Source organism: Daphnia pulicaria, chromosome 8 (genome assembly GCF_021234035.1).
Source record: "Daphnia pulicaria isolate SC F1-1A chromosome 8, SC_F0-13Bv2, whole genome shotgun sequence".
Taxonomy (NCBI): Eukaryota; Metazoa; Arthropoda; class Branchiopoda; order Diplostraca; family Daphniidae; genus Daphnia; species Daphnia pulicaria.
Window position 1 is genome coordinate 12,559,496 of NC_060920.1, and position 23,602 is coordinate 12,583,097.

The 23,602-nt window shown below is 40.6% G+C and overlaps 5 protein-coding genes and 1 long non-coding RNA gene across 15 annotated transcripts; 5 read left to right on the forward strand and 1 right to left on the reverse strand.

Annotated features, from left to right (window-relative positions):
* The first annotated feature begins 1,902 nt into the window (after positions 1–1,902).
* On the forward strand, positions 1,903–4,882 carry LOC124311124. 2 transcript variants are annotated; one of them, XR_006909754.1, is made up of 8 exons: positions 1,903–2,108; positions 2,571–3,293; positions 3,366–3,645; positions 3,713–3,895; positions 3,964–4,101; positions 4,170–4,362; positions 4,440–4,582; positions 4,647–4,882. XR_006909754.1 is itself a non-coding variant. In XM_046775446.1 (7 exons), exons 2-7 carry the CDS (start codon positions 2,605–2,607, stop codon positions 4,508–4,510), a joined length of 1,554 nt encoding a protein of 517 aa, XP_046631402.1. In that variant the 5' UTR covers positions 1,903–2,108; positions 2,571–2,604; the 3' UTR covers positions 4,511–4,882. The 2 variants fall into 2 exon arrangements, 1 of the variants encoding a protein (XP_046631402.1); XM_046775446.1 differs by having other exon boundaries at positions 4,440–4,882.
* A 123-nt stretch (positions 4,883–5,005) lies between these two features.
* On the forward strand, positions 5,006–7,469 carry LOC124311110 (cleft lip and palate transmembrane protein 1-like protein). 2 transcript variants are annotated; one of them, XM_046775424.1, is made up of 9 exons: positions 5,006–5,306; positions 5,374–5,676; positions 5,739–5,866; positions 5,930–6,215; positions 6,288–6,476; positions 6,532–6,734; positions 6,802–6,937; positions 7,008–7,123; positions 7,214–7,469. In XM_046775424.1, the coding sequence occupies exons 1-9, from the start codon at positions 5,151–5,153 to the stop codon at positions 7,299–7,301; spliced, it is 1,605 nt and encodes a 534-aa protein (XP_046631380.1). In that variant the 5' UTR covers positions 5,006–5,150; the 3' UTR covers positions 7,302–7,469. The 2 variants fall into 2 exon arrangements, with proteins under 2 accessions (XP_046631380.1, XP_046631381.1); XM_046775425.1 differs by having other exon boundaries at positions 5,007–5,306; positions 5,742–5,866.
* A 70-nt stretch (positions 7,470–7,539) lies between these two features.
* On the forward strand, positions 7,540–11,393 carry LOC124310997 (nose resistant to fluoxetine protein 6-like). Of its 5 annotated transcripts, none has more exons than XM_046775222.1 (11): positions 7,540–7,650; positions 8,403–8,739; positions 8,836–9,265; positions 9,351–9,630; positions 9,782–9,945; positions 10,022–10,396; positions 10,467–10,605; positions 10,670–10,685; positions 10,758–10,865; positions 10,928–11,201; positions 11,271–11,331. In XM_046775222.1, the coding sequence occupies exons 2-11, from the start codon at positions 8,493–8,495 to the stop codon at positions 11,329–11,331; spliced, it is 2,094 nt and encodes a 697-aa protein (XP_046631178.1). In that variant the 5' UTR covers positions 7,540–7,650; positions 8,403–8,492. The 5 variants fall into 5 exon arrangements, with proteins under 5 accessions (XP_046631178.1, XP_046631179.1, XP_046631177.1 ...); XM_046775223.1 differs by having other exon boundaries at positions 8,403–8,499; positions 8,561–8,739; positions 10,670–10,865; XM_046775221.1 differs by having other exon boundaries at positions 10,670–10,865; positions 10,928–11,197; positions 11,271–11,393.
* Positions 11,394–11,680: 287 nt separating this feature from the next.
* Positions 11,681–14,645, forward strand: LOC124310993 (nose resistant to fluoxetine protein 6-like). Of its 3 annotated transcripts, none has more exons than XM_046775212.1 (9): positions 11,681–11,757; positions 11,886–12,101; positions 12,187–12,637; positions 12,710–12,989; positions 13,124–13,287; positions 13,363–13,746; positions 13,837–13,975; positions 14,038–14,233; positions 14,309–14,645. In XM_046775212.1, the coding sequence occupies exons 1-9, from the start codon at positions 11,733–11,735 to the stop codon at positions 14,590–14,592; spliced, it is 2,139 nt and encodes a 712-aa protein (XP_046631168.1). In that variant the 5' UTR covers positions 11,681–11,732; the 3' UTR covers positions 14,593–14,645. The 3 variants fall into 3 exon arrangements, with proteins under 3 accessions (XP_046631168.1, XP_046631169.1, XP_046631166.1); XM_046775213.1 differs by having other exon boundaries at positions 11,751–11,841; positions 11,902–12,101; XM_046775210.1 differs by lacking the exon at positions 11,681–11,757 and having other exon boundaries at positions 11,810–12,101.
* Positions 14,646–18,706: 4,061 nt separating this feature from the next.
* On the reverse strand, positions 18,707–20,107 carry LOC124311673. 2 transcript variants are annotated; one of them, XR_006910112.1, is made up of 4 exons: positions 19,887–20,107; positions 19,316–19,771; positions 19,046–19,216; positions 18,707–18,954 (listed from the first exon to the last, which is right to left on the reverse strand). It is a non-coding gene; the product is annotated as an uncharacterized LOC124311673 (long non-coding RNA). The 2 variants fall into 2 exon arrangements; XR_006910111.1 differs by having other exon boundaries at positions 18,707–19,216.
* A 362-nt stretch (positions 20,108–20,469) lies between these two features.
* Positions 20,470–22,457, forward strand: LOC124311955 (O-acyltransferase like protein-like). Its single transcript, XM_046776323.1, has 4 exons — positions 20,470–21,317; positions 21,398–21,860; positions 21,950–22,226; positions 22,320–22,457. The coding sequence occupies exons 1-4, from the start codon at positions 21,062–21,064 to the stop codon at positions 22,455–22,457; spliced, it is 1,134 nt and encodes a 377-aa protein (XP_046632279.1). The 5' UTR covers positions 20,470–21,061.
* Positions 22,458–23,602: the final 1,145 nt, after the last annotated feature.

Below are 23,602 nucleotides of genomic sequence, written 5' to 3' on the forward strand. Positions count from 1 at the left end.
CATTTGGCTTTGCCGTAACGTCAACATAACTTTCGCTTGTGCACTCATAGTTTCTGGAGCAAAATTGTTGCGGTTACACGCCTCGATTTTACCGGTTCTTTCGAGTCACGACTACCAGTCGCTACACAATTCGTAGATTTTCATTTACGGATTGGTGGTAAATGGAATCGTATGTTTCCATCATAATCCACTGATGGATCTCTGCGTTACTGTGTTTTTTTTCTGGCTTTTTCACTTATCTTTTGGGGTAGAAGGGAACTCAAGTAACACATGATGATCCACAGGAGGTCCCGTGTTTCCTTTTTGGTCGATGACGTTATAGTCGAACAACTCACCACCGAGCCCCTTTTATGCTCTCACTTTGACATCATTTTTAACAGGAAAAAATAAGGCGGAGGCGATTCGTCATTGGCCAACCCAACCCTGGTAAATAATGGCTGTTCTTTAGTAAATCAACACTTGGAACTAATTACTTTTTACTTTGTAGAATTCAGAGTAATCATACTCTGAATTCCTTTGAAATATTTGGCTTTGTTTGCCCTACGTCGTGCACATTGGAATGGGGAAATAATGATCGTGAATCCCGGCCATCCAACAGCTGTTTTAGTGCTTTACGACTCGCTATACAGCAATTGTCCCCATTGGGTCACGCCCAGTGGCAATGTAATGTCCACGACATGAACAACTTTTGGCTGCCGTAACCATCCGACGCCCGCTCGCAGCCGCTCACGATGAATACCAAATGACTTTTGTGTATTGACGTGTACAACAATCAACCCGAGTTTTCAACAACATGGTGCTGCTGTTGCACCTTTCGGGCCGGTCAAGTCCCCGTAAATAAATAAGCAACTACTCAATTAGTCATTCATCACACACGCGACGTGACGAGCGTTGTTTGTTGGCACGAGACGAGTATAGGAAAGCATTATGCGTGCTCGCACGGCCATGTGATGTGCTGACGATAATGCATCTACTGCCGTTGTGCAGACTTTTACGCAGTTCTTTACAGAATAGAACATTATACAGTGAGTAGGTTTCCCTTGGAAGCTAAGAAGAAGAAGAGGAAGCAAGTTTCTTTGCCCTTGCTTAATAGTTGTTGTTGCAGGTGCATAATGAATGACGTATCCGGCAGTTCAACGGGAATCCCAAGATAAAAATGAAATGCCGCCGGGGAATCCTTAGAGATGTCGACAAAAGAGGGGACACACAACGTAAAGTGCTGATTGCCGGTGCTTCAGTCAATTTCCTGCCAACGTCCGTCGAGTAATAGCCCCATTCAACATCGAGAGTAACGTGCATACAGAAATTGTTGGATTGAAACTGAAGAAGGCTTATTCTGACTAGTGTGGATATCTCCAAGAGTATATCCTATTACATGTATACACACGCGGCCGTATATGTTGTTAGGGTGCGATTTCTAACGGAGCACTTGTAGTACATTTCACCCTTCCACACGGGAAGATTTTGACCAAAACTGATAATAAAAAAGAAAATGGACGAAATGATAAAAGGTAAAGGTGACTTTGCTTGTCTCTGCGGTTATTCACCGTGATGCCGGCGGGCGTTCCAATGAAGATTTTTCTTTAAAGGGGCCAATGTCTTTGATCTATAAAGAGTCACGATGACTGGAACTCGTCTTCTTCTATTCTGCCTAGTATAGTAAATACATTTCTCGTTTTTGTATCGAAACCAAAAAGGAAGCAACTGAAGTCTATGTGTGAGCGTGGGAAACGACCGTCTTGTGCAGTAAAGTCGTCTTCCCCCAGCTCTCAGTTGGGTGGGAAGAAATGAAAAAGAGCGAGACTAGTGGATTGAATGGTAAGGAAAAACAACTCGGCTCGCTGCCGGCCGTCGCCGCTCTGCGCTGCCTGTCGCTGGCTACAGTACCATCAGCCGAGCGCAGTCTGGACTTGTACTCTGACTTGCACTAACTCGCCGCCTGGTTACCGCTGAGGGGAGCAACATTCTGGCGTATATACATATACAGTCACATTGACTGCAGCACAGTTCGGTTTCAGTGTTTCACACACAGCTGTCATTCCAGTTGACTCAACTGTTTGACAATCTTCTTGTTTCATCCCTTCTCATTAAATCTCGTCATATTTCAGGTAAAATGGCATTTTCCACAGAGTTTATTCTCAGTGATTCGAATAATTTTTGACAGCTGGCCTAGCTACTCTCTCTCAGCCATATGTGCCGAATTGGTAAACATGTCACGCCCCACGCACACAGGCACACACTCAATTTGGCCATCCCCCAGGTGGTGAACAAGTTTCACTCGGCGAATGTTATTTAAACTGCTCATCAGATTTGGGCATTCCTTCACTTTCTTTTGCATTTTCATGTTCCAAAGTTAAATTCTTCAGTTTATGCAACAGTTGGCATCATCTTTTGGCAGACTAGTTTTTCCCAGTGTCCTTTCTTGATTTCGACAATTCTCTCAGTGCATTAGTGTGTGTCCCACAGTAGTTGACCTACACACATTGCTGCATTCTGTTGACCGTAACAGTTCTCGTCAAGTGCCACAGTTAAATCCAATTACATTAAAAGCATATTTTGTATTTCTCTAGATTTGTTGGAAATCTCAGAACAATCCAAGGGAAAATGATGAATGGGACAATGACCAAGGAAAACAGCTTTGTCAAAAACAGAGCCAAGCTGTTTTCGTGCAAGAGTGAAGAAGAACCTCAGAATGAAGTGAGCATCAACAGTAGCAACAACAAGAAAACACCCTCGTACGTCAGTCTATCGTGTGCCGTTTCTGGTTACAGCGGTCTGAATCGCTACGATTCTCGAATCCGTTCAAGAGACAACAGTCGGGACGGTAACAGATTGCCATTGTGCTTAACCAAAAGCCGAGATTCTAGCCCCACCCGAACGAGTAGACACGATTTAAAGACCAGAAAATCTTCAGGAGGTTTCCTATTAACAGACATCACGGCCACTGCTGCAACTCCAATCGAGTATCAGCAGCAACAACAGCAGAATCAGCAGTGGAATGGCAGGTCCAAAAGTGTTGATCGAGGATACCTACGACAGAATTTCCTCAATGGATACCTCCAATACAAGCCACCGACGAGTCCATCTCCGTCCACCACAACAACCGCAACAAACAACGAGGAAAGAGGACGAGTGCGCATTAGAAGTTCGACGGTGCCTCATCATGGAACACAACAAGACTCGAAATCTGTGATACAGCAGAGAATCGAGCGGCTTTACGGACCAGCTGCTCTGGCCGGTGGCTTCTTTCTTGTCAAGTCGCCTCTGAAAACGTCAAAGGAACCATTAAAAAGGTAGTTAGCTGGGAAAAATCGTCCATTTTCATTTTTCTGACCTTCTTTTGACTTTTTTTTTGTCTCCCACAGTATTCCAATTCATAACAATAACAACACTCAGGAGACTACCGATGGTTGTGCAACGCCACCCGTTTTTCGTCACCTCAACGCCGAATTCCGCCAACAGCTCAAGCTCAAGGACAAACGGTCGCCTGAATCGACGAAACCTATGGTCGCAACAGCCGAGTTGACGATTGAAACAACAGCAGCAACTACAATAACTAATAACTGCACGCCGATTACTCGGGAATCGGTAGAATCGACGAACGGAGAAGCCATTCCGGTTGATGATGGACACAAGTTTCTCAAGGTAAATAAGGGATGACACTTTACTGTTCTTAGAATTTTTCAATAACGGTTATTTGTTATTTCTTTAGATTCTAGATGACGAAAAAACTCGCATTCAAATTGTGATAGCCAAAAACGAATTGTATCTTCTTGAATCACGTGTCGAATCTTCTGAGGAGTTGACTGGAAAAGTCAGAGCGGCTGTTGGCAAAGCGAAATTGCTTTTGGCTCAGAAATTCGAGCAGTTTGCTGGACTCTGTCGCAAAAATTTGGTATGACAGCACAAAATGTCAATTACTAGACGAATGTTTCCTTAATTAACTTTTGGTTTTGTTTTCAGACTCAAAGTCCAGACGAGCCATTCCCGACGACAGGCCAAGACTTAGCCGGGTTTTGGGATATGGTGACTATCCAAGTAGACCACATCGATTTGCTGTTTGCCGAAATCAAACAATTGAGAGACAACAACTGGGTAGAAGTGAGTTTGTATCATTATTACTCTTATTAGTGACACGATTTTTAATCATTGGAATTCCATTTACACAGGTCATACCAGAGCAGCAAGCGGCCACACCTGCGACTAAACCATTGAAGGCCAAGAGCAAAAACAGCAACAATTCATCAACACCCGCTAGGTCTGCCAAGGCTCAAGAAGCTGCCAAAGCCAGGGAAGAGGCGCGAAGAAAGATGATGGAAGAGAGACGAAAGCTTGCCAAAGCTAAAAAGAATGATGACTGGGGTAAATTAACTTGTTGAAATGTGGAACCAAAGGTCATGAGACAGTAACATACAAATTTTTGTTTTCTTTTTATTTAGTAATTGAAGAAAAAACGGAAACAATCGACTTGACCTATAGCCAACAAATCAATGAAGAAATGGTAGTGTGATGATTTCGGCACGGCTCAACTCTTGGAGGTGTAATGTAATAATGGCACCGTGAGATCCTAACTGAACATTCGGTACTAAAACATTAAAAAAAAAAAGAAACACATCATTGTATCATAATTTGTAATAACCTTCCAGTATTGTGTCCGTATATGAATCACAGCGCCAACGCCGATTTTCATTGAACAAATGCTATGCTTACTTTAAAATGTATGTGGTGATAGATTGTGTACGGGCTAAAAAAAAAAGAGCTCGATATCCCCAAATGAGCGTACTTTTGAATTTTAGTTTCTTATTCATATTATGCAAACAAGAGAATTCCGCTCTGTATTGAAAACGTTGTAGGCTTTTTGAATATAATTTTTATATTTTCATTTTCAAGTGCAACTAAAGAACATGTTCATAACAACTCGAAGTAAAATACTAAATATACTGTTTCTTTTTTTTTCGAAAGGCGCAGTTCGAGTCACACGACAGCTTTTGTTTAGTATCTCCCAACTGATAGGCGGTGGTCGTCGTCTGCTAGTGAGTGCTTGCTCTTCTTGTGTTTATTTTTTTATTCTACAGTCTACTAGTCGATCGTTTATTAACAAAGCCGGTGCTGTAACCGGTGACATTCCAGTTTCCACCAAATTGTAAAAAATGAAATTACCATCTCTCACCGTAGTTGCAAGTGGTATTTTCATTGCTTACATTGCCCATTCAGTGTGGACTATAGGAAGTTTGTATTTTCCTCCGAAATGTACCGGAAAAAAGAACTGCGTTTTCCCTCACCTGAAATCCTCAAATTCTCTACAGGTATCATTTTGAACTTTAAAAAATGAAAATAATTTACTAAAATAACATTTTTTGTTGTTTCATCCAGATGCTTTTGTTTGTCACCCCTACAGAAAGATTTTCTTATTCAGACACTGTTTTAGTTGATCAATTTGATATTGAACCTGAGGTTACCCTGACAAAGACTGTCAACATTCCTCTGCCATTTAAAACAAGACGAAATGGAACTCTTTTCTTTCATGCCTTTCTGGCAAAGAAAACTCAGAAATGGAACTCTGATGAATGGGCTTCTGCTTTGCAGGATCCTACGACAAGTTATGCCGCAACAGCCATTTCAGTGTATCAAATACCTGTCCAAGAATCTTTCAATTTGTTAAGAGACAAAGAACCTGTAAGTAATTTATGCTTTCAAATGTCCAAGGTCACATTTATTCATTTCTTATTTCTTATTAGCAGCATGGAAAGGAAAAGAAAGAAAAGCCCATCACGCACATCTACTCTAAATTAATTTTGAATATTTTAGATCATAGAGATTCTTTGCCAAGAAATGAGATTCCTCCTGATATTGCTCAAGTTTTAAGGTATTAACATCCATGTGGAATTGTTACGTATAGAAACAAAAACATTCCGTTTTTTCCCCATAGTTATTCGCCCAAGGGGGAGTATTTGCCCGTGGTTTACATCGATTTGCTGGGTTGTCGGCTAGAAGATCTCGTCCCTGTAAACCAGTCCGTGAAAGATTTTCCTGTGACACTGAGTTATTCGCCAATTTCCTTCGGAAAATTACGCCTTTGGATGCAGTTTAGCGCTGCGATGTTCACCCTGCGCCAGATGGGTTTCACCGAAAAAGATATCGACGAACTTAAGGGCATCTTCGCCGATACCAATATTGTTTTGCTCTGCGTCACCTTCGTAGTTGCTGCCCTTCACGTAAGTCATAGCAATAGATGCGTTTAAAAGGTTCAAGTCGTTTTTATTTATCGCATGGCGTCATTTTCACAGATGCTATTTGACTTTTTGGCCTTCAAAAATGACATCTACTTTTGGCGCGATCGAGATAACATGGTCGGACTCTCATCTCGCACTCTGCTTTGGAGAGCTTTCAGTCAGTTCGTCATCTTTCTTTACTTGGTGGACGAAAACACGAGTCTTTTGGTTGTGATACCGGCTGCCGTTGGTACTTTGATCGAGGTATTATTCATATTCATCTCTGAATGACAAAATAGTGCTGATGTCGTTTTGACAGGTGTGGAAGGTTACCAAGGCTTTTAGGATAACATTAGAATGGAACAACGGATTGCCCCGACTCAATTTCGGCCAGTCGCTTAACCAAGAGGAAGCCGAAACTGAACAATACGATTCATTGAGCATGAAATACCTGTCTTACGTGCTCTATCCACTTTGTCTGGGTGGTGCAATCTATTCTCTCTTTTACACGTCACATCGAAGGTAAAATTCCCCGTTCTGTTTAAAAACCAGTTAACAAAACTCTTATTCGTAAAATATGTACGAGTAGCTGGTACTCTTGGGTATTGCAAAGCTTGGTGAATGGCGTCTACGCTTTCGGATTTCTTTTCATGCTACCTCAACTCTTTGTCAACTACAAACTTAAATCAGTCGCCCACTTACCATGGCGAGCCTTTATGTATAAGGTACAGTAGACACAAAATGCGTTTGAAAAAGATTTCCTTTTGATAACGACTGACTACTTTTTTCACAAAGGCATTCAACACTTTCATCGACGATATTTTTGCCTTTATCATTACTATGCCGACTGCACACCGAGTGGCGTGTTTCCGGGATGACGCAGTTTTCCTCGTTTATCTTTACCAAAGATGGTAACCTAACCCAACAGAATTTATTTTCCTTGTTTGTTCTGAAAACTGCTATTGATTTATATATACTCATTCTCTTTTGAAATTGTGTAGGCTGTATCCAGTCGACAAGAAACGAGTGAACGAATTCGGAGCGACAGGAGAAGAAGAAGTTGTTGAGGAAAACAAGAAAGACAAATGAACAGCCCTACCGTTTTTTCCAACTAGCTGATGGACGGATTCTTCAAAAGTATGGGATAAGGGGAGGGATAATCAATTTATTATTTTTTCACATGATTCAATCGTTGTGTGGTACCGCTCATAACTTTTCAGTTAAAATTTGAAAGATTAAATCCTTTTTTGTTTCCGATGCTGTTGTCTTTTGGTAATGAAGTTGTGAAAACTTCGCCCAGTGCAAGTCTCCAATTATAGATGTGATCGTGAAGGTTGGTTCTAGGCTGGCCATGTCTCTACATTCTTCTAGGAACTTACAACTGAACAGGAAAATGGCGATTTCTTCGGCATAGTGTTGGCGTTTACTCTACGTTAAGGTACGAAATTGCCTGAACCACAGTCACCCCTAAATGTTTCGTGGTGTAGGTGCGGTAAAGGCAGCGCACGTGAACGCCCAAACCACTGTGAGCGCGTTGTTCTGTTAAAGAAACCAAAACCCGAAAGAATGTCGATGAGAAGAACATTCACCTCCAATTGTGCATTCAGTCTTCTATCTGTATAACTGTAGTGGTTGTGCTCGTGACACATGCTCGTGATGACCCGATGAGAAATCACCAATTTGCTTGTCTTCCAAAACTCAAACCCTGGAATTGATTCGGTTAAAAACGAAAGGAATTTGGAGCTTACTTGCCAATGACCTACATGCCTTGCGCGGTTTTGTCAGTGGTGTTGCGATACAAAGATCGCAACCCAGACATCCGGCACTGCGGCTGTAGGCCTCATTTTCAACGTTTCTCGACTGATCTTGCACTAAATTTTCCACCGTAAGAAATCACATTTTATCAAATAACTGTTTTTTTCTGGATATTATGAATATTCAATTGGAACACTGAGAGCTAGTAGATGTCTCAAATGTATAATCAAAAAATACCAAGCATTAACCAATATTATTTTATCTGGAGCCTACAACCGTGGACACCGATAGTCTCGTAGACGCTGCAGTTTACACATTTTAATATGCGTGCTCAAAACAAGTTCAATAGTTATGTAACAATTCCGTTCGGTTCAGTGATTCGTCTTATATGTATTTTTGTATATATGTAAGTATATGTATTTTTTTTTGTAACAGGTTTTTTGTGCAGGAGAAAGCTACGAAAAACTCGATGCCTGCGCTTTTATTACTAACGGATTTCTTGTCATTCAAGATAATAGTTCGGTCATGATGAGTGTGTTTCTTTCTTTACAAAACAAACTGTCTATTCTATTGCTTAATTTCGTTTTATTTAGTGTACTTACTATTAGTGGCAACTCATCATTTAGCTTCAGTCAAAATCAATTTGAAGAGTGGTCGATTCAATCGAGTGTTCCCACTGCTTTGTTCAATTCGAACATCAGTGAAAAATGTATCAAACACTCACGGGAATACCTGGCGGCGCTTCGCAATCGACTGCCATGGGCAGTCAAAAGTAAGCTGTTATCTAGGACACTGATGCTAACCTTCTTATTGCTTTATTGAATATTTCATTAATTGACTGATTACAAAATTTTATTTTGTGGTACAGTGTACAAGTCATCCGGGAGGTTGGTGGAAAACTTAATTTACATTGAAGGGGACGAAAACGAGCATCACGAATCAGGATTGTTTGATGAATGTCTCACTGTCCAATCCGATGGAGTTTCTTTCCAAGGAAAATATTGCACCGTCTTCTTTGGATTACACGCCGTAGAAAATACAAGCAACCAAGAAAACAAATTCAATGCGGAAAAAGAAAAGGAAACAATTTACAGTAATCAAATGCCCAGTGTTGGTTTCTGTCTCCCCTCAACCTGCACTGCGGATGATTTAAATTCCGCAGTGACCAAACTTCTTGGATCTCGCGTCATCAAAGGCAGAAATTTCTCCGTGGTCGCCTTAGCCAACGAAAACGACTGTTACACGGAAAAGAAAGTCCAGGCCAGCAGCAAATTTGATAACATAACCGTAACCATTCTGTAAGTTTTACCATTTCACCCAATTTGGAAAGAGTTCGTTATTTATTCTACATAAACCTGTTACTTTTTTTAACCTCATTTCCAGGTCGGTATTTGGTTTGTTGGCTTTATCAGTCACCACTGCAACATTGCACGATTCAATTACGGACAATGTCGTTTCTCGAAATTCATTCGCCGTTCGGTTGCTTCACTGTTTCTCCGCCAAGAGGAACTGCAAAACTTTGTTGTCAACTGAAGTTGCAAAGGATAGCTTATCGTGTGTACACGGGATACGAGTTTTGTCAACTTGCTGGATTGTCCTATTCCATATCGGCGGATCATTCGTTGTACTAAGGACGATATACAACAAGCAAACGTTTATCAAGGTACAGCTGTCTATTTACTTCTACTGATTAATTTTATGATTTCAATCAGAAGAAATGTCGTGGACTCAATTTATAAATTAATAAGAATGGAATTGGTTGTGATTGAAGAAAGAAAATCAAATATCTTAATAGATATTTTTTTCTCATTCAGAATGCGTTTCAATGGGAATTTCAGTTCCTCTCAAATGGTTTCTTTGCGGTCGACACTTTCTTTTTAATGAGCGGCCTTTTGGTTGCGTTTACTCAACTGCGGGAACTGGATCAAAATAAAGGATTTTTCAATCTCAAGAAATTTTATGTTCGTCGGTACATAAGGTATTCATTTCAACACTTCAGGCTAAGAGAAGAGCAATTTTTTTTTTTATTTTTCAATTTTTATGTTCTACCAAAGGCTCACTCCAGTATATGCGATAATACTGGCCTTCTTAGCGAAAATAGGATCGCATGTTGCAACCGGTCCCAACTGGAACGTGATCCAGCGAATTAGCAAATGCACCAGAGAAAACTGGTGGATGCATTTGTTATATGTTAACAATTTCATGCATCCATACAGCATTAGCAGCCCAGATTACGCATTTGGAGAGTCTTGGTATCTTGCCTGCGACATGCAAATGTTCTTGATCAGTCCTCTCTTCATTTACCCAATTTGGCGTTGGAAGGGAGCCGGATTGATTTGGACCGCAATCTGCTTGTTCGTTTTTCTGGGAACATCCGCCTCAGTTTTCATTGCTTTCGACCTAATACCCACACTTTCAGTATTTAGACCGTAAGTAGTTGACTAGTTGTGATCATAAGCGTAACTTTTGATGCATGCTGTTTACTTTTTTGGCGGTTAGATCTTTCAAACCAAAAATGGACACATACTATGACAAACATTACACTGATACAACTGCCCGTATTCCTCCATATTTGATAGGAATTCTTTTGGGATGGTTACTCCACACGACCAAGGGACGGAAGATCTACATCAATAAAGTATTACTCTTGAATAATTCGCAGAAAAACTGAAACACTGTGTAATTGCACCATCTATTTACAGTATCTAGTAGCTGCAGGTTGGATAACAGCTACATTATTGGGATTAATTGTAACTTACGGAATGTTTCCTTATCTGGATGAGTCCACAGTTCCCATCATCAATCCCTTTATCGTAGTTTCATACGGAGTTTTGCATCACTCCGCTTGGGCAATTACCATCGGTTGGATCATATTCGCCTGCACCCACGGATATGGAGGTGCCAGTTTTAAAATTTGTATCTACTGAAAATCAATATTTTAATATTACTCTTGATATTAGGCATTATCAATAGATTTTTGTCATGGAAACTCTTCCTTCCGTTTAGCCGAATGAGCTACGCAGTTTATCTAATTCACGTCAATCTCGCCATCTCATATGGAGCTCAATTGCGTAAACCTTTATACGTTTCTCAGTTACCTACGTTGACAACTTCTTTCGGACTGTTGGGCTTGGTCTTCCTTTTCGCATCCGTCGTTACTATCATGGTGGAAATGCCTTTCCTCAACTTGGAAAAACTTTTGTTACCTTATAATTCAAAAGCACCAGAAAGTAAGTTAACATAAAAAATATATTTTTTTGTCTTTTTAAAGTTAATGGGAAAATTAACATGCTATCTCATTAGAAAAGAAAATGTAGCAGATTATTCGACGAGAAATCTCCCCAATATATTAAGAAATAATTAGAAAATAACTGGTTTTAAAAATTGCGACGAAAAAGACCCTTAAGTAAAGACCGAATTTTATCTGGCATCCCTAAGCCTCACATCCAATTACATAGAAACGCGTATGTATGTACATTTCTGCGTTCCAAGTAAATGGTATTTTGAAGTCTTTTAACGTAGTTAATTCGTACGAAGACATTATTTTCAGTGCAATTGTCTCTATGGCATTATCAGTAACAGTTTCTTATACACGTAAATGATGAACGGTTTCCTTATTCTTCTTCATAAGAAAATTGTATGTTTGAAACTGGACATTCAAGATATATTGTGGCAAGCCGGCTAGCAATCATTCTTTTCAAATGAATTCCAAACTGGATTACTATACGAAAACACGTTTGCGTGAATGCGTAATTAGTCAACGTGATGGAGGCGGAGCTTAAAGGCCAAGGTAGAAAACCGGTTTTCTCCGTTATCGGTTTTCTCTGAAGCAAGTGGCCTACATGTTTCAAAAAGGAGAATCCTCATTTCATTTGTACGTCATGTGGTCGACTAGACTATTGTTTATTTCGTGTGGAGTCATATTTTCAATTAGTTTTATCGTTCCAATAACCAATGGCCTCACTACAACACCGGCAAGTAACCAGGAGGAGAATCAAGACCTTGGCGAATGGTGGATTGCATCAAGTGTTCCTACAGCAGCATCAGTGATGTCGACCATCAATGAGAAATGCTTTCAACACTCACAAAAATTTCTAACATCGCTGCGTAGTCGACTTCCGTGGGCAGTCAAAAGTAAGTCGAAACTCGAACCAACTCAGTGTTTTGTCTTACAACATTTCATTACATAATTTCCAATAACAATTGTTTCTATATGCAGTGTACGAGTCCTCTGGAAAACTGGTGAAAAACTTGATTTACGCTGAAGGAAGCGACAAAGTTCACCACGGATCAGGATTATTTGATGAATGTCTATCGGTTCAATCCGAAGGAGTACCTTTCCAAGGACAATATTGCACCGTTTTCTTTGGACTGAAATTAATTGATCAGGAAGAAAGTGCTCTTGGACATCGAAATGACACAAATAGCTTAAATGAAGAGGAACCAAATGAACACATTTCAAATTTCCAAAAGCCTTCCGTTAGTTTCTGCTTGCCGTCGACCTGTACTGCGGGTGATTTACGTTCTGCGGTTGCCCAACTTGTTGGATTTCGTGTCATCAATCAAAACAACTACTCCATCGTGACCATATCGAGCGATAATTACTGCTACACTGAAGAGAAAATTCACGCCAGCAGAACGACATTTGATATTCTTACTCTTGCCGTTCTGTAAGTTTATTTTAAATTTCCCTCAATCCGTTTCCTTCCCTTAATTCTTATGTTTACCTGTATTCGTTCCAGGTTGATATTTTGCCTTTTTGGCATCACTGCCACCACAGCGACAATTCATCATATCTGGACAGAAAATAGTTCCCTTCAATCTTTTGCCGTTCAGTTGCTTCACTGTTTCTCTGCCAAGAAGAATTGTCGATCCTTGCTTTCCACTGAACAGGATAGTAAGGATAGTTTGCCATGTCTACACGGAATAAGAGTGTTAACCGTTTGCTGGATTGTCTTGATGCACGTTGGTTCGGAGTTCAGTATCGAAAGAATGGTCTACAATAAATCGACTGCAGTTAAGGTATTTAAGCTCGATTACGTATCCAGTATATCCATAATTTATTACTATTAGTTTAATTCGTATAAAGAATTAAAGATGAAATAATTATGAGTTATTCATTAAAATTTAATGACTTATGCTTTTTTTGGTCACAGAATTCTTTGCGATGGGAAGTTCAAGGTCTGGCAAATGGATTGTTTATGGTGGATACTTTCTTTTTAATAAGTGGTCTCCTGGTTGCCTTTACACAATTGCGACAATTAGATAACAACAATGGATTCTTCAACCTTAAGCGATTTTATTTTCATCGCTACATTAGGTATCGAATGAGGCCACCGCTTTTGCTTAGATAATTTTTTATTGATTCAAAAAAATTTTTAATGCTATTACGAAGGCTTACCCCAGTATACGCGGCTGTATTAGCGTTCATAGCAACACTCGGGCCGTATATTGGAACCGGACCTGACTGGCATTTTGTGCGACGAATGAGCAAAGGGGTCCGTGAAAGATGGTGGACCAATATGCTTTACATCAATAATTATGTGGCTACAACTGAGCTGAGTATGAGCAGTCCCTTGATGGGACCCGTTGAGTGTTGGTACCTTGCCTGCGATATGCAAATGTTCTGGCTAAGTCCGCTCTTCATTTACCCAATTTGGCGCTGGAAGAAGACCGGAACTATTTGGACTGTAGCTAGTTTGATTGTTTTCTTGGCAATTTCCGCGAGAGCCTTTATTGTTCACAATTTACCTGCCACGCTTACACCTTTGGGTAGACCGTAAGTTTATTTCTTACCAATCACCGAAGAATTCGATTTGAATTTCAAACTACTAATTTCTAAAATCTTTTTCTTGGATATACTTGTTAGATCCGAAATCGCAAGAATCGACGACTACGTTTTAAATCATTACATGGAAACGTTTTCCCGCATTCCTCCATACTTGATAGGAATACTACTGGGGTGGCTACTTCACATGAAAAAAAATAAAAAAATAACTATTCATAAAGTAAACATTTGTATTTTGTATGGGCTATTCTACGACGATATAAAAGTGCAATTTATTTCTAGTGTCAGGCAGCTGCAGGTTGGGTGACAGCTACGTTGATCGGGCTGACAGTTAACTTTGGAATGGCTCCTTTCGTAGACGAGACAGTAGTTCCAGTGGTAAATCCCTTCATCCGGGTTTCATACGGAACCCTTCACCACTCGGCCTGGGCAATTACCATCGGTTGGATTATATTCGCCTGCACTCATGGATACGGAGGTTAGTCGCTTCTTTCAATTTTTACGCACTCCAGTATTTTTGTGTAAACAATTTGGGTTACTTCACATTCAACAGGTTTCATCAACAATTTTTTGTCGTGTAAACTCTTCATTCCGTTCAGCCGCCTGAGCTACGCTGTTTATTTAATCCATTTCAATTTTATTAAAGCATATGCATCTCATCTGCGAAAACCTTTTTACTTTACTGAATATGTTTATGCTACGACTTATCTCGGAATTCTGGTCATTGCGTTCGTGTTGGCCTTTGTCGTCTCCGTCGTGGTGGAAATGCCGTTCCTCAATTTAGATAAACTATTGTTCCCTAATAATTCCAAGGCTTCAAAAATTAAGAACTCGTAATTTGTTATATTTTTATCTTATACAATGAGACTTGTGTGAAAATTTTTTATGTTGATGCTTGTCTCATTTTTTTTTTCCCTAACAAAACGGTCCTTCTCAGAACCCATCAATCAATTTTGAAAATTGATTCGTTGACTGCAGTATGGTTACCTATATTTTACCTTCGAAACGGTTATACCTCCCAAGCTATGAAGTTAAACGGTTTTTTGTTTTTATTTCAGAGTTACGAGTTAAACTAGTTGTTGCCGTGTTGGTGAGTGAGTTAGTTAGGGAGCTATTGTACGGTATAACACAATTTTTTTTTTTTTTTTATTACCCGAAGGTTTTCTGCACAGGTTTTTCTAAAATGTGAGAGAAGAAAACCTATCATGTGACACATGTGACACGGGAAAACAAATTAAAGGTGGAGGTTCTAGGCGTGCCAATTCTGAAAGCGAAACTAAACTTCCCGGCGAAGGAATTCTCTGTTGGCTGTCACTGTCAGTTGGTGGTTAAAATTATGTTCACTAGATGGCGCGAGTGTCTTCGTTAGAGACGAAATTCAATCATGAAATACAGCCTGCATCATGAAACAAAACATGGCTAATCAATTCGTTTTATACTTATTCTGTGATTCCAAATACCGAACTGAACTTCATTTGTTTAGGTTTATCTTGATCTAGTTTTCTTATTTTTATACAGTATATTACACCCATTTCTTCAAATTCTAGAAAGTCTGTCAGTCATTCCAAGAAGTTGACTCAGTGCGCAGTCACTTTCCATCCATTAGATCCTTATTTGACTGTCAAAAGCCTGAAACTCATATTTGAAGCCCACATACAGTGGAATTAGACAAAGGTGCTGAGATGAGGTAATTTCCCATTACTACCACCACACCAGAAAAATGAAGCATCAAGACTGACCGTTATAGCATATGATAAAGGTAAGCATCAATACTACCTATCAACATGCTTCTGCAATATTCATGACACTTGCTTTTTTCTTTAGTGTCAGGAAATTCATCTCAATATAAGGAGTATTGCTGTTGTTGCTGTGAATTCCATTTTTACGGTTTTTCATCATGAAAATGTTAGTGTGCTTCTTCGAAAAGGTAAAGATTAATATTCTTTTTAAATTTTTAGATTTTCATCAATGTAATTCATTTGTTTTACAGAGCATGCAAAATCCCCATCTATAAGCTTGTTCCGATATTTCTACAAAACCTAATCTTGGAGATGATTATGCAAAATGTAAGCCAGTTGTCAGCTTATTATTGAAAATTACATTCTTAACACTTTATTTTTTCTTGGTTCAGCCAGCTCTTGTGCTTATGCTGCTGCTGCTACACAACTTGTCTTCAATGGCGAGTTAGATCGAACTTCAGTGTTCGTTTCCATCCGCTGTGACACACCTGCAGTCACTCTCCACTGGATTATGCCCAGGTAACCGACAATTGACTTACTTTCGTAGATTATCTACTAGTAATCTATTTGCGTTAAACTCTCTGTCTGTGTAATAATTCCAAAATCAGGCCCTTCTTGCGCGCTAAAGTGTTATTTAGACGTTTCTTTTTTCTAACGCTAGATGGCTTTTCGATCATTTTCAGCTGTCAAAACAGTCAGTTTCAGTACTTTGCAAATCTCTTTAAAAATTTATCGGCAGCTGTTTTGTGGGAATTTTTTAGGGAAAACTGACGATAACTATTCCACCAACATAGCTCACTTGTTAGATTTTTAATAATGTGTTTTTTTTCTACTTCCGGTTTTCTCATTTCTGTCAGTAGTTTAGTAAATATTCATCTGACGCACAAAAGAACCACATATTCGTGATCCTCGTAAAATTTGTGGTAAAGTTCATGTTATTTTTTTACGAACGCGTACTTCCGGTTTCGAGAATTATCCTGAACTATAGTTCAGGAAAATTCTCGATTTTGGCCAAATTTTGGATTTCCTTTAAATCACCTCTATTCGATCCCAAATTTCATGAGGATCACGAATATGTGGTTTAATTTGACGAAAGCTCAATGGTTGAGACGCTGTGGTTACTTCCGGTATACTTCCGGAATTTTTTTTTAAAGACTAGCAAGTGAGCTCAATATTGTTAGGTAGATTTTAAGCAATTTAAAGCGCTCCTTTGAAGTTTTGAGAAAAAAAACCAGATCGATGAACCTATATGTATTGTGTGACTGTTATGTAACTTTTATTGGCATTTCACTAAATAAGAATTATTTTGTCTTTATTCAGGTAATGCAGAGAAGACGTCGAGAAGATGGATTTTCTCATCTTTAAAAATCGTCACCGGTCTCCGTCGGATGTTACCCCTGCTCCTGGTGCGAGACTCGTCATCAACGTGGATCATCGCGACCGGCACCAAGACTCGTCATCAAAGCTGATAAAGTGATCATCGTATTGTTGGTATTATTTTGTTTGTGTTAGTGTTAGTTAACCCGTTGGCTGCCACGCCTTTGTTCTCCCCTAGCTCCTTAGCACGGGCCGCGCTGTTCGGTTTCGTGGTTTTCATGCCGCGGGGTCGGAGAGTCGCACCAGCCCCAGATTCGCCGAAAGGCCCTGTTAGGCAATGCACCATAGTTCCCCCTTGTCGATGCGGTGATGGATTCTAGAGGTTGTGCATTCCATCTTCTCCTGTCACCGTGTCAGCCCGGACTTGTCAGCAATGGCAAGTCCCACCTTGGTCATGGATCCTTCTGACGTGGCGCGTAGAGTAGTAGAAGGCAACCTACGGGTTGCATGGCGTGGCAGCCAACGGGTTAACTTAAGTGTATGTATGTATGACTTGTATGTGACTTTAAAATGTGGTGGAATTGTGGGTGGAGGTGGGACAATAAAGCAATTCCTTTTATAAGTTTTTTGTTCATCTTTAAATTTATAACTCCAACATAACTCCACTACTATTAATTAAGACTTGTTTAGGAGTTGTACGTACGACTTTGAAGTTTTCCATGTATACAAAAATTATCAGTTACTTGAAGAAATCGAACATTTGAGAAATGCAACTTAAGATTAAGATTTACAGTAATCACTACACAGTACGACTCTTTCGTAACTTAACCTAAAAACAATCGAAGCATCAGAATATGTCCGTACGTAGAGACTAAGGCAGTAGTTTTCTCTATAACATGAAACAAACAAATCACAACGCAGCATACTGGACTAGAAGAATTCCAACACAAATAAAAACACCTGTCGCAATGTTGACAAGGTTGGAAGGTATTAAAAAGTCTTACAAGACAGTTACTCGCATTATAAATATTTATTCTCATTTAAGATAAACAATCAATTCCCAGTGACTAGTAGCGAAAAAGATATGACCACCAAATTAAAAACATACATAAATGAAATAAAAATTTCGGGGTTCTAGTATTTAAGAACCTCTTTGAAGTAAGTTAGGGAAGCGTAGGTTGTGATGTAATATTCTGATGCTGCCTTAGTAGCGTAGTAACTCGAGGTAGAGTAGTGCTTCGGAGCTCAGGTGTAGTAGGTCGGAGCAGCGTAATTAGTAGTATAATTCTCGAATGCATTGGGGGTGTAGTACTTGGAGACCCCGGTGCAGTAGCTGGGGCTAGCGTAGGCTGTAGTGTAAAACGCCGGGGCACGGTGGTTTAGTAATCAGGAACCTCTGTTTGATGGTAGCTTGGAGCGGAGTAATATTTGGTTTCCTCGGGGTAGTAGACCTGGGCAGCATACGTGGTTGGATAATGTTTGACCTTGTCGGGGTAGTACTTGGGGCTTCGCCGCTTCGGTGTAGCAGCTAGGTGTAGCGCAGGCTGTGGTGTAGTAAACTGGAGCATCAGTGTGGCATACGGTTCAAGGTAGTACGAAGGAGCAGCCACTGTGTACTCCGCTGCCTTGCTGGTGTAGTACTCCGCTGCCTTGCTGGTGTAGTACTCCGCTGCCTTGCTGGTGTAGTACTCCGCTGCCTTGCTGGTGTAGTACTCCGCTGCCTTGCTGGTGTAGTACTCCGCTGCCTTGCTGGTGTAGTACTCCGCTGCCTTGCTGGTGTAGTACTCCGCTGCCTTGCTGGTGTAGTACTCCGCTGCCTTGCTGGTGTAGTACTCCGCTGCCTTGCTGGTGTAGTACTCCGCTGCCTTGCTGGTGTAGTACTCCGCTGCCTTGCTGGTGTAGTACTCCGCTGCCTTGCTGGTGTAGTACTCCGCTGCCTTGCTGGTGTAGTACTCCGCTGCCTTGCTGGTGTAGTACTCCGCTGCCTTGCTGGTGTAAGCTGGGGCAGCGTAGGTTGCAGTGTAGTATTTGGTCTCTTCGGCTTCGGCTCTTCTGGCTTCGGTGTAGTTGCTCGGGCAGTGTGGGTAGCAGTGCAGTACTTGAGCGCTTCGGTGTTGTAGTAATAATGGGCCTCGGTGTAGTACTTGGGAGCCTTGGTGGTGTAGCTTGGGACAGAATAATACTTCGGGGCGTCGGTGTAGTAGCTAGGGCCAGCGTAAGTAGTGGTATAATACTCCTTTGCCTTAGTGGTGTAGTAATTGAGGGCCTCGGTCTTTAAGTAGGTTGTTGTGTAGTAATGCGGCGGTGTTGCGGTTTGCTACCCACCATTCTCAGGGGACATTGTTACACCAGTGGTCGACCCAGCCATCAACGATGCAACACCCAACAGCAGCACACCGCCATACCTATAAAATAAAGAGTTTGAAAATTAATTTTTAATAAAACTGGTCATAACTAGAAACGATAGCATTGATTGTTGCCCCGAAATAAAAGTGAATATTTACCAATGATTGCCAACTGATTGCATACGACGAAGAAGGCAGTTAATGACAAATAGTGCGCTGCAGTAGGTTGCAGTGTAGTACTTGGACGCTTTGGTGTAGTACTCAACTGCTTTGGTGGTGTAGTAAGTTGCATCTTCGGTGTAGTCGCTATGATCAGAATAGTACTTCGGTGAATCATTACAGTAAGGTAGAGCAGCGTAGTCAGTTTTCGTGTAGTACTCTGGAGCCTTGGTGGTGTAGTACTTAACAAGTTAACGCTCAGTAGTGTAAGTAGGATAGGTGTTGCGTATGTTGACGTTATTGTGTGTTAAGGCGGCAACGTCGTGTACTATTCTTGGGCTGCTGTTGCTTGATAATTGATATTCACCACTCAGGAGACATCGGTATTCGGTAACCTCGTATTCGACCCAGCCATCAACGATACAACACCCAACAGCAGCACAACTCCATGGTTAACTATACAATAAACAATTCAAATAATCTTTCAATTAAAAGTGGTCATATCTAATAGTCAACAACTAGAAACGAGATAGAAATTATTCACGACTAGAAATAAAAAATGAATATTTACCCGTGATTACGTATATGTTACACGATGAGGAACGCAGTTGGTGACAGATGGAGCACTGCAGTTGTTGCCGTGTCGGTGGTACTCTCTCAACTGCTTTCAGTCGCTTTCTCTCGCTCCTTTTATACGATTTTTTTCTCATCCTAACCTCTTCAGCCTTGCCCCCTTGGGGCTATTGTACCTGCTTGATAATGATGAAACACGTCTCTTTCTCACCCAACCTCTACACCACTGCATACACGTTTTAGGTAATGATCTCCGTGACCTTCGAGCGGGAAGGACAGGCAAACTGGCCTTTCCTTCTTTAGGTTGACGTTGCTGGGGATGGGTTTACAACAACCAATATCAAAATGATTTCCAAATGGCTGAAGCTTGCGGCTATTGTACCTGCTTGATAATGCTGCAACACGTCCCGTTCTCACCCAACCTCTACAGTCTAGACCACTGCATGACACGTTTTACGTATTGATCGTATTCGAGATTCTCCCCATACCCATGGCCAAAGCGGCAAAAGTCCTACAGTGAACTGTGAATACAAAATGTTTAGCGTAACGACTAATCTTTATAGTGATTAAAATAAAATTGTGTGTAGAATCTTGAATGAAGAAAAAGCCATACCAGTTCCGAGATCGACTTGACAAGTCTATAGAATGACTATGATTAACAAATCACGTCACTTCACCACACCATTTTATCTTTATTGGTGCTCCGGTTCCGGTAGACTGTCTTTTTATGTAGACGTTTTATGCAGAAAGACGAATCACAAACCCCGTCACAAACCAGGATACTCTGGTCTACAATAACAGCTAACCTTGCAATTTTATTATGAATTTGCATTTTGCAGTACCCTATCAATCAAATCTCAGATTCCACAAAAGAAGTGAATCTATAGTTGAGTATTTATTGCCATAATAAACAGATCAAAGGAAGTTATAATGTCTTAGGTCTCTTTCTCTTCTTGCATTCTAAATTTTTCTGTTGGATATTAAAACAGTTAAAACTGAACTGCTGAGAAATAACCAACGAACCGGTTGTAGCAAAATCAGCTATTCAGCCTTTTACCACTCAATTTTCTACTTTATTTTTACAAACTTTCCATGAACCAGATGAGATGACCTATATTAATCGTTTAAGTAGGTGAACATCTCCTCTTACATTCAATGTGATCTTTCTCCGTCATGTCGACTAGTCGACTGTTTCCGTCGTTACTGGAAGACCAAGTAAGCCATTGCTTACTTTTAATTAGTTTATTTCTATCGCCGGTAATCGATGGCCTCAGTTTCACGACAAATTTTAAATCGGAATCCGACGAGCGGTTTATTTACTCGAGTGTTCCAACCGCATCTGCTGCTTCAAATGCAAGTAAAACATGTCTGCAACATACAGAAGAATACCTAACGGCGATACGTAGTCGACTTCCATGGGCAGTCAAAAGTAAGTTGTATTAGCTTACCACAGTAATGCCAATATTTTCTTAAGTAACATTTTCCTATTGATAAATCAAATTGTTACAGTGTACGAGTCCTCCGGGAGACTGGTGGAAGATTTGATTTACATGGAAGGAAGCGAAATCCTTCACCACGAACCAGGATTGTTTGATGAATGTCTATCGGTTGAATTCGATGGAATTCCTTTCCAAGGTCAATATTGCACCGTCTTCTTTGGACTGAAATTAATTGATCAAATAAACGGCAATCAAAAATACATTTCTAACACGCCAAGGGAAGATGAGAACAATGGACGAGTCGAACCAATCGAAAATTTCTACTTTTTTCAAAGGCCCAGTGTTGGTTTCTGCCTACCTTCGACCTGCAATGCAGTCGATTTAACATCTGCAGTTTCCCAACATGTTGGGCATCGCACTATCAAAGGAACAAATTATTCTATAGTCACCATCGCCAACGAGAATTACTGTTACACTCAAGAGAAAACTGTTTTAAGAAGGATGACGTTTGATAACCTAACTATCACCGTTACGTAAGTTCAGTAGAAAACTTCTTAAATTTGGAAACGAATGAGGGCTAATTGCATGTTCCACCGATTTCATGCATAATTTAATATTTCAGGTTCGCATTTTGTCTTTTGGGCATTACAGTCGCAACGGCGACAGTTCACGATAACTGGAAAGGAAACGATTCCCGACAATCGTTCGCTATTCAGTTGCTTTACTGTTTTTCCGCTAGGAAAAACTTCAAAACTTTATTCTCGACTGAAGATGCAAAAGATAACTTATCGTGTGTAAACGGGATACGAGTTTTGTCAACTTGCTGGATTGTTCTAATCCATGTTGGCGGTGCGTTTACGTTACCAAGATTAATATACAACCGACAAATGGCTGTTGAGGTAATTTCAGTTAACCGTTTAAAAGTTATGTCAGCGACGGAAAAAAAGCATGTCTAAATATCCTGTTTAACTGACTGGAAATTTTTTACACAGAAAACATTACAGCTGCGTTATCAGTTCATAACAAATGGATTGTTCGCAGTTGATACTTTCTTTTTACTGAGTGGCCTCCTAGTTGCATTTGTTGAGAATATACAAGGTTATTCGAGTCACATGAGGCATCCGTATTAACTAATACAGGGTACAAAGTTCCAATGTGTGGAACATACATAAGTGACACATTATAACAATGAGAAAACTCACCAGAATCGAATAAGCACAATACGGGTGTGTGCAGTTTCCAAATAGTTTATTTGGAACAGAAAAAGAAAATGAGAGTTTTAAATTGACACGAGACTGTAGCGTCGTTACCAGTTGACAGACAGAGAGAGAGGGAGAGGAGGTGCTAAACAGCAACCACAAGTAAGGAACCTTCACTAGAATATAGGCCGGTGGGTAATGGCAGATCCATCTAGCGGTGTGAGTTTGCACCCAAAAACAACACTCCCTCTCAAACACACAATCGGTAATAGGATGGATAGATAAACAAACAAAAATAATAATAATGACAAAGGACAGTGAACTAAAAATTTGTTTGAAGTTTTCTTTTCTTCCCCCTTCTCCTTTTTTTGATTTGTCTTGTAAAGGTGTTGGCACCAAAAGATGTTTCGGACTTCTTCTCGAAATCCTAAAAGAAAAAAAAGGTAAATTATTCTGGGACGCATACAATGCCCATCAAATCTCGCAAGACAGAGAAACGGGGATTCGGAAGTGGCTTGGTTAAAGGGTCTGCCAGCTGATCATCCGTCGAAATGTGCAAGACATCGATATCGCCTGCCTTCTGCCGCTCGCGAACAAAGTAATTCCGGACTTCAATATGCTTGGTCCTCTGATGCAGTATCGGATTTTTGATTAAGTCGATAGTTGATCTGTTGTCGCACATCAAAGGGATTGGGCCGATCCATTTCGGCGAGATTTCTGACATAAGCCGTCCAAGCCAGACGCACTCTTTGCTGGCCTCGCATGTAGCCACAAGTTCCGCTTCCGTCGTAGATAACACCACGCAGGATTGACGGCGACTTTTCCAAGCTACGGGTCCTCCATGTAGAAGAACAACAAATCCGGATGTCGAACGGCGAGAGACTGGATCACCAGCGTAGTCGGAGTCGGAGAAGCCTTGGAGTCCATCGGTCTTTGGGCCATATCGAATTCCGTGTTGAAGGGTCCCTTTCAAATAGGCAAAAATTCTGAGGGCCGCCAACCAATGCTCTCTTCCCGGGTCTTCACAAAATTGAGAAATCTGCCCGACGGCAAAAGCAATATCTGGTCGTGATGCG

Excerpts from the sequence above, each read along its gene's own strand:
- LOC124311124 (XM_046775446.1), top strand. The coding sequence starts at position 2,605 with ATGATGAATGGGACAATGACCAAGGAAAACAGCTTTGTCAAAAACAGA. Across the intron at positions 3,896-3,963 it reads GACTCTGTCGCAAAAATTTG|ACTCAAAGTCCAGACGAGCC; the intron begins GTATGACAGCAC and ends TTTTGTTTTCAG. Across the intron at positions 4,102-4,169 it reads GAGACAACAACTGGGTAGAA|GTCATACCAGAGCAGCAAGC; the intron begins GTGAGTTTGTAT and ends CCATTTACACAG.
- LOC124311110 (XM_046775424.1), top strand. The coding sequence starts at position 5,151 with ATGAAATTACCATCTCTCACCGTAGTTGCAAGTGGTATTTTCATTGCT. Across the intron at positions 5,677-5,738 it reads TGTTAAGAGACAAAGAACCT|CAGCATGGAAAGGAAAAGAA; the intron begins GTAAGTAATTTA and ends ATTTCTTATTAG. Across the intron at positions 6,216-6,287 it reads TCGTAGTTGCTGCCCTTCAC|ATGCTATTTGACTTTTTGGC; the intron begins GTAAGTCATAGC and ends TCATTTTCACAG.
- LOC124310997 (XM_046775219.1), top strand. The coding sequence starts at position 8,493 with ATGATGAGTGTGTTTCTTTCTTTACAAAACAAACTGTCTATTCTATTG. Across the intron at positions 10,397-10,466 it reads ACACTTTCAGTATTTAGACC|ATCTTTCAAACCAAAAATGG; the intron begins GTAAGTAGTTGA and ends TTTGGCGGTTAG. Across the intron at positions 10,606-10,669 it reads GGAAGATCTACATCAATAAA|TATCTAGTAGCTGCAGGTTG; the intron begins GTATTACTCTTG and ends ATCTATTTACAG.
- LOC124310993 (XM_046775210.1), top strand. The coding sequence starts at position 11,810 with ATGTTTCAAAAAGGAGAATCCTCATTTCATTTGTACGTCATGTGGTCG. Across the intron at positions 12,102-12,186 it reads ACTTCCGTGGGCAGTCAAAA|TGTACGAGTCCTCTGGAAAA; the intron begins GTAAGTCGAAAC and ends TTCTATATGCAG. Across the intron at positions 14,234-14,308 it reads CTGCACTCATGGATACGGAG|GTTTCATCAACAATTTTTTG; the intron begins GTTAGTCGCTTC and ends CACATTCAACAG.
- LOC124311955 (XM_046776323.1), top strand. The coding sequence starts at position 21,062 with ATGTCGACTAGTCGACTGTTTCCGTCGTTACTGGAAGACCAAGTAAGC. Across the intron at positions 21,861-21,949 it reads AACCTAACTATCACCGTTAC|GTTCGCATTTTGTCTTTTGG; the intron begins GTAAGTTCAGTA and ends TTAATATTTCAG. Across the intron at positions 22,227-22,319 it reads ACCGACAAATGGCTGTTGAG|AAAACATTACAGCTGCGTTA; the intron begins GTAATTTCAGTT and ends TTTTTTACACAG.